The following is an 8,232-nucleotide window of genomic DNA, read 5'->3' on the forward strand; positions in this document are numbered from 1 at the left end:
GCCAGCAGCAGAGCACAGAGCAGCAGCAGGAGGGAGGGTGCCTGTGCTGCAGCCTGGCTGTGCAGAACGATGCTTCTGCTGCCTGGTGAGCACCAGCCAGCTCAGGTGAGCTGCAGCAGTCACATCTGTAGATCTATCAGGCTCTCTGTAGAGGGTTGAGCTGAAATGCATACCATATTTAGATGCAGAAGAATATGAAACAGATGGTAGAGAAAAAAAAAATCACTGAAATATTCCTAGTTCCCAGGATGCACATTCAAGAGCAGAAGCAAACAGGATGGGTCCTGCTGCATGCAGGGCTTTAGAGCATGCCCCCTGAGAGGAAGCTCAGAAACATTTTAGAAAGAACCCACAAGCTGATCTGCTCTGTCCTTTTTATTTTGCTAATAGTGAAGCTTAACCCAGCTCTCTCATTTCCCTAGGTGGGGAGGAAGCTTGCTCTATTAATCCAGGTTTTTCCTCGTTTTTGGCGTGGTCTGTTTTCTACTAACCATCTCTCCTTTTCCAGTGGTTTGTAGAGGCTTGGGCTCTCCCCCTGCAGGGCTTGGCTTTTTATTTAATTCTCTTCATTCTTTCAATTTATTTGTGTGCTTTTGACAGGTACAAATCGTAACCAAGAAGATCGACTTGAGTCATGTGACTTCCAAGTGTGGCTCACTCAAGAATATCCACCACAAGCCAGGTATTGTCAAAACTTCTGGGATGTGGGACAAAGCAAAAACCTAATCCTGTTATGTGAAGGAGAAATCATGGATGATACCATTCTCTTTTATGGTCCAAAACAAAGTTAGCACACTTTGGAAATAAAAACAATATTCTTAACTGTAGTTAACTAAGTATATAAAGGCATAAAGGTGTGGGACCCCAGTTAGTTTAGAGACTCGATACAAAATTAAATGCAGAAGGATGCTGCTGTGGCATAACGTCAGTTTGATAAGATACTGAAATGAAAACTGAAGACAGCAAAATATTTAAGCATGTGCTTAAATCCCATGAACATCAGTAGGGCTGCAGCACACGCGTACAGTTTGAGTATGTGTTGAAGAGTTTCTGTTGCTGAACATGCAGTGAGGTACTCTGTGCTTCTCTGAAACAATTAGATCTCAACTGAAAGAGAAGTAACGTGCGTGCATCCGTTGACATCAGGTCAGGCTTTCTCCTGAGCCATTCTAGCCTCTTCATCTCTGTATCCTTTTCCTGTGTAGGAGGTGGGCGTGTGAAAATTGAGAGCGTGAAACTGGATTTCAAAGAAAAAGCTCAGGCTAAAGTTGGTTCACTGGAAAATGCCCACCACGTGCCTGGCGGTGGTAATGTCAAGGTAAGGGGACAGCTGTCAGAGAAAAGGTACCACTGTTCCCCTGGCCCTGTGAAATCATTAGAGCTGTGAATTCAGCACTGGCTCTGAACTGAGTAGGAGACATCTGTTTGTTTGCCTTTGAGCACACTCACATGCCATTTGCTCCCTTTGGAGTTTGGAATAATCAGTCTCACATCCATATCTAAGCTGAGATTGAATCTTAAAGTGAAATGTCCTTTAGTTTGTGCACTGGCTCTCCTCCTAAAGATGAACCTTGTTTGGGACTGTTGTGCAGCATAGGTATGATCTAGTAAGTTTGTAGTATGAGTCTGATACTACGTATCAGAGGATCAGGACGGGGGGGAAGACATCTTGAAAGTAAGATCACTCTACCAACATTTGAAAAAACAGATTTCAGAAATAACTCACAGTGACCATAAAATGTCAGTTAAATACAGCAGGGAACAGGGGTACTGCTCGTTAAGGCAGAGACAGAAATAGCAAGGGAATGTGACACAGTAAGCCAATGTGTATTAAAAAGGTGAAAAGATGTTCAATTATTCCAAGAAGTGCAGAAACTTCAATCCTTGTAAGAGTTCCTCAAAGTAAACAAAGTGAAACCCAAATGATATATAATGAGATAATCTGGTGAGTATATGATGTGTTAAATTCTTTGCTTTCCTGGGGCAGATTGACAGCCAGAAGCTCAACTTCAGAGAGCACGCCAAGGCCCGTGTGGATCACGGGGCTGAGATCATCACGCAGTCACCAGGCAGGTCCAGCGTGGCTTCACCACGCAGGCTCAGCAACGTCTCGTCCTCTGGAAGCATCAACCTGCTGGAGTCCCCCCAGCTTGCTACCCTGGCTGAAGATGTCACAGCAGCCCTGGCTAAGCAGGGCTTATGAATTTGCTCATTGCGCATTGTATGAAGTAATAATATTTAGGCATGAGCTCTTGGCAGGAATGGGCTCAGAGCAGGTGTTACATTCATTCTTTGCCATGTCTAAAACTAAGTCACATCCCAAGACTTGTAGTTACCATACAGTTAAAAAAAAAACAAAACAGAAAAAATATTAAATAGATGCAGAAATGGGCCTGATTTCCATTTACAACAGGAAGACACTGGCTTTATTTGGGTATACAACTGCAGTATGTTACATTGGACAATTATTGTTGCTCTGCTCTGTCTTGCATGGAGTACCGTACTATGATAAAATGCATTTTTACCTTTCATGTGCCTGAAGGCCATCCACCTCTTTCTGAAGAGCCTTGTTAATATCCCAAGTTGCTCATTTAACTGTTTTGTTGATAGATGGGGAAGTAAAAAAGAAAAGTTGCCCATTGTAAGTTATTACAGGTTAAATAAACAGTCTGCTTACCAGAAGGAAGGGCATATAGAGAAAATCAAGTTTAATTAAAAAAAGTGTTATTTTGTATAAATGAGTAGAACAAAAGTTGAATTAAGTTATTAACATTTTTTTGGACCTGGTTAATAATGTCAGTGTATAGCTGAAAAGCCAATAAATTATTTAACTAATAACTAAAAATCGTAGTTGAAAACATTTGAACCGTGCTTGGGGAAGTGACATAAAAAAGCAGTTGAAAGCAAGCACTTCCACCCCAGTGGACTTGTGTCTGATTAGAAAGTTGGTTAAGCGGCTAGATTTGTGTACACACCACCAGTTTCACATCCTTTCCATCTGTTTGATACAGTATTATAGATATATATATATTTCTCTGTGGCCATTTGTGATACGCCCTCCTCATATACTTGAATATTCTACTTCTTTATTCACAGTATCTGTGTCTCTTGCACCCTTTGGTGTTGCAATTTTAGGTATGTAAAAGTAGATGTTAGCAGGGTTTTTTTTTCCCTATTCATAAGAATACATTTTAAAACGATGAAAATTTTAGCATGAAGTTGCTTTCTGTAACAACTAAAAGCCGTGACCCTGTTTTAGTGCCAGATGCAAGTCTCTTCTGTGATGCTAGAGAAAGGATTCCTTCTCCCATCCCTTCCCTCCTTTTCTTCACAAAGGTATGATTTTTCTGTGGTCCACATGTTTGTAAAAGGGTCTCCAAAGATTGCTGAGTTTGGATTCTGGATTTTTAAAAAATCCACAATAGTTAGGTTCTTGCTTTTTCCCCCCCCACCCCCCCTTTTTTTTTTCTTTTTTTTTTTAACTCCTTTAGTAACAGTAAATGTTAGATTTATTTATTTTTTCTTTTGCTAAAGTTGAAACACAGTTGTGTTGTAAAGTTGAAACATGAAGATGTTGTTTCCACTCCTTCAGTGTTGTCTTACTCACACTCAGGCACTCACATAACAGTGATAAACATAACAGAGAATTCTAGTACATGAATAAATAAAATGAGCTCCCTAGTCTGGGTTGCCATAGTAATTAACTGATAAATAGGGCATCTTAAAATCTGAGCAAAGTAGGATTATATTGACAATAAAAAGTATAAGAGAAAGTGTGCATAAAAATAAAGGGCAGAGCTACATAAACAACTGGTGTAAAGGAGTTACCTGTGAGAACTCCAAAACTCTTATGGCCACTAAGAGAACACTGAAGGTAATGTGGTTGTATTACTCATCAGTGGATAATAATCTGCTGACCCTATATGTACAGTAGACATTATGAAATGACCAGTTTACATTCTTGCAGATTCTTTGATCTTTTCCTGTTGAAACCTGTTAACTAAGCTTTGCACTGTCAGTTGAGCTACACTTGATACATGTGTTAGGTTAACATTGTGTCTTGGAAGCTTTTGATCTGTTCTTTTTCCTTCTTAATTTGTACATGTATGTGAGTGTGTTGAGGTTTGATCTGAAAAGACTCATAGAGAAGATTTTTGACTGAGGAGAAGGATCCTACTAATTAATAGCACAGGATTCCCCGTCATTAAATTCAGGTAATAAATGCACCGTTACTCGACAGTAAATATTCAGTGGACCAAAGGGGGATTTTGGCTAAGCTATCACAGCAATACAAAGACAAAACAAAATGGTTGTATCTCTCAACCTTTTACTGAAGATGAATTCTTAACAGCCCCCCACACATGACATTTCAGCTCTTCAAAAAGCTTTTTCACACTAAAAAGTACCTAATACTGTTTGTAAGGTGGTTGTTTTATACGAAGGACGATGAGTTTAGAACCATGCTAGATAATTCTGAAGGATTCTGACTTCTGCCTTGTATTTGTTATACTTCTGCTTAGAGTAATCCTAAAAATTCACATTAACAGTATCAAGTGAGGTGCATTAAAAGCCTCTTCCTTTTTTTTCTGGAAAAACAACAGACAAAACAAAACAAACAGTGTTTATATCACATTGCTCTGATCATGCTATCAATTAATTAATATAAATTACCCTTGCAGTGGGTTCTTGTAATGCCTTTTGCCAATGTGGGAAAGTCTTTGGTACTACTGAGCCTCAGCTTCTCTGAAGCTGAACACCAGCTAGTAAGAACAGTGTTAACCTGCGACTCAAGTTTTTTTTTATTCAGTTTTTAAAAATTGACATATTCTAGAAAATGAAGTTTAGTTAATCCGCCTATGAGTCCAAAGTTAGAGTGTTGTAACACACTAAGTCATTTATTTCATGCATTAAAATGAGCTTTCTTGTCTTGATTCAAGCAAGGACCTTTGCAATCATAATCATCCTTCCATAGAGAGAATCCTAGAATGCTGTGGAGTTAGATGACAATAAATGAGTTTTGTGCTGTTGAATAATAATTGAAAAACCCAAAACTTATGTTACATGACTCTAGATGTTCACTGGAAAAGCTCATATTAATCTTAACTTCTCAAAAAAGAGTGTTGGGATTAAAAACAATGTTTTTGTACATATGTAATGCCCACTAATGAAGATAGAGCCAGCTTCCTGGAAACTGCATCCGCTGTGTTTCTATTCCACAGGCATGTTGAGCCAGCAGGGACGTTGGGTGCCCGAGACCCAACTCTGTAGAAAAGCAGAGATAATCCAGACAAAAGGAATGGCGCAACCTTGTTTGGAGAGCCTCAAATTAATAAAGCATCAAGTTGTAGAGACAAAAGAAAAAGTGCTTCTGCCCCACCTGCAGAGTCCTTTTTCTATGCAACCACAAGCGGTAAGAAATCAAAGTTGAGCAAACCTCTGTCCAGCAACAGTAAGGGAAAAAATGCATACTGATGAGGAAAATCATGTGCCCACAAGGGCTATGTATATTTTCACTGTACAGCAGTAAATGGTATTATCCATTCAGTGCTTTGCTAAGGTACAGTAGTATCCTCATCATGACTGCTTACAAATCTACATTTGCCTATATACACGACCCAGAGGGAGTCGAAAGGCAGCCTGTGTGGACTTCCACACGTGAGCAGAAGTTTTTTTCCATGCTGGACCAAATACTGTTTGAAACTCAAGTACAAATGTCCCTTCAAAGGCAAATGCCTTGAAGAGTAGATCACCTTTGCTATGAAAACCGATGCAGGTAGATTTCTAGCCTAGGTATGTGTCACGTTCTCTCACTAGTCAGACTGCTAAAGCAACTCTCTCTGCAACTCTAGCAATTCCCACTGCAGGAAGGTAAATTAGTTTCACACTTTGAAAAGTCAAGCGTATGATGAAAGCCACTTCAACTTTAGCAAAGAGAAAAAGCCAACCAATAACCATGCTGTATGCTGAGGTGTCAAGGAATACAGTCTGCTGTTACAAACCTGTGTTTTTTCTGATAATTCTAGAGCCTGTTACCATAAAAGAGGCACTTCTTGAATGGCTGGTGGTAGGTAGTTCATGTTTTTCAATCCAATTTGCAATTGTATTTGTTGCTGTATAGTGATTGTTTTGCAAAATAAAATCGCTTGTCATCTATTTGCCTGTGTCAAGTTTCCCCTCTGCGGTTACAGCTCCTCGCGCTCCCACCCTGCTGGAAAAAAAAAGCACCTGCCGGCCTTGCTGGGAGAGCTCAGAGCAGAGGAAGTCACACTTCTCACTCCATCCCTGTCACTGAAAAACCTGACTTCACAGCCAGCAGCCTCTTCAACAGGGTAACTATTTCCCTGCTGGGTGTGAACGCGTTGTTCTGCCCTTTCCCCCTGGGGCTCCCAGCCCCGCGGGGTGAGAGCGTCGGCGTCACCCGGGCAGCGGGGGCGGCTCACCAAGCCAGCCGGCTGCCCCCGGCGGGGCCCGCCTCGGGCTGGCGGCGCGCGCGGGGCCGTTGGCGGCGGCCGTTGGCCCGGCGCGTGAGGGGCGGCCCGCGCGCTCCCTCCCCTCAGGGCAGCGCCTCGGCCGCCTCACCCGCCGTGCCGGGAAAGTGGGGTCCTGTCGACCCCAAGGTAACGGGAGGTGTGGGTGAGGAGCTCTTTGAAGTCATCCTGAAAGCTAAAACAGCCCCGCGGGCTGCTCGAAGTGGTTTGTTGTCGTTGATCCGGCGGCGGGTGCTTAAACCCCGGCCTTGGCGCAGCTCGGTGTGGCAGGTGGGAAGAAAGGCAGACCCCAGCAAATGCGTGTGGGTCGGCCCAGCCCGTCTGTGTAGACCAGGTGCCTCCTCAGCATGAGGCTGCGGTGTGAGGAAGCAGAGAAGCCTCCCCTCAGGCTTTCCTGGCCCTGCGCTGCCTGCTCTGGACCTGCTCATGCAGGGCTGCCTCTGATGCCTCCTCCTGCTCTGAGGCCTGCCCTGGAGGGGTTTCAAGCCTGTGCCTTGCAGTTGTAGCTGCTACGACACAGGTAAGACGACAGCTTCAGTATCGGCTCTGTGTCATCTGCAGAGGTGGGACTTGCTGACAGGAGAAGAATCCTCTGGATATGGCTGTGAGCCTGAGCCTAGGAGGGAGATAAAACTAACTGAATAGACTGCCTTCAGTTTCCCAGTCCCTGAACATAATGCTGCAATATTAATAAATAAATGCAGTCCAGCTACCTGGAGGAATAATTAAGTGTTGTTAATTATCCATTAGAAGCACTCTCCTAAGGGTGCTTAGGCACAAAGCAGAACTAATGTATCATCTGCTAAAAGGAAAAGCATCAAGAGGTTGAGAGCAAAAGGGTGAATCCTGATTGAAGCATTCACAGATAGAGCAATGGTTCAGGCTAACTGGTAAGAACCTTTTTTTTCCTTTCAAAGTGAATGAAGAAGAGATGATATTTCTAGTTGTTGTGTCTTATTAGCAACATGTGGTAGGTGATGTATAATTTGCTAGCAGATTGAGATGTTGGAGCTCTGAAGTGAGTACAAGCTGTGAATAAAATCTTGATTAACTACAGTGCTACTGAAAGTGAGAGAAGCCCAGGAATCCTGCTACAATGTTTGCTAGGTGTACAGGGAATCTGTCCATCCTGTGCTAATTACAGCTCATGGTAGAAAACACAGGTGGGTGAGCTGAAAAAATGGATCAGATCAGAGTAGCAGGCAAGAAGGGCTTTCACCTAGAGGCGTGTGGCCCTGCCAAAATCCCAGGTGCTGCTTTGAAGAGAAAAGGCAGTGTCATCCTAATGAAAGGGCTCTCAGACCTGTCTTGTGTGATCCCTGCCTTGTTGTGGAAGGGGAAGCATGTGCTAGAGGCAGTTCTCAGCTCCCTTTGGAGCAATGCAGAGGAAGACATGTTTGGTAGCTCAGTGCAACAAGACATCCCCACTTTCTTCTCCAGGAAGAAGGTAGAAAAGACTTTTGGGTGGAACAGAGTTTGGGGGGAAAGGTTTGTTGCCTTTTTTTCCCAAAAGGAAGTAAGAGTTTTGCAGCTACTACCAAATCAGAGCTACTCACATCCAAGAGCTTGGAGAATCCCAATCCAAGACATGGTGTGATAGATACCCTGGCAGTGAAAGCTAATTCCCTCCACCCCCGAGTCTTGTACAGACGACCCCCTATGTCATGTCTAGGATGTCATCTCTGTGTCATCTCTCTGTGCCTCATCTAGTCAGAGTATAACCGGTGCCCACTGTGACTGCCAT

The 8,232-nt window shown here is 43.0% G+C and overlaps 1 protein-coding gene across 18 annotated transcripts in view; it reads left to right on the forward strand.

Moving 5' to 3' along the window:
* Positions 1 to 6,153, forward strand: part of MAP2 (microtubule associated protein 2) — a 225,961-nt gene extending 219,808 nt beyond the window's left edge. For all 18 annotated transcript variants that reach the window (XM_051623956.1, XM_051623970.1, XM_051623954.1 and 15 more), the window contains 3 exons: positions 601 to 682; positions 1,206 to 1,318; positions 1,988 to 6,153. In XM_051623956.1, coding sequence (XP_051479916.1) covers positions 601 to 682; positions 1,206 to 1,318; positions 1,988 to 2,203 — 411 coding nt within the window. In that variant the 3' untranslated portion in view covers positions 2,204 to 6,153. The remainder of the gene's footprint in view (positions 1 to 600; positions 683 to 1,205; positions 1,319 to 1,987) is intronic.
* Positions 6,154 to 8,232: the final 2,079 nt, after the last annotated feature.

Source organism: Apus apus, chromosome 6 (assembly GCF_020740795.1).
Source record: "Apus apus isolate bApuApu2 chromosome 6, bApuApu2.pri.cur, whole genome shotgun sequence".
NCBI lineage: Eukaryota > Metazoa > Chordata > Aves > Apodiformes > Apodidae > Apus > Apus apus.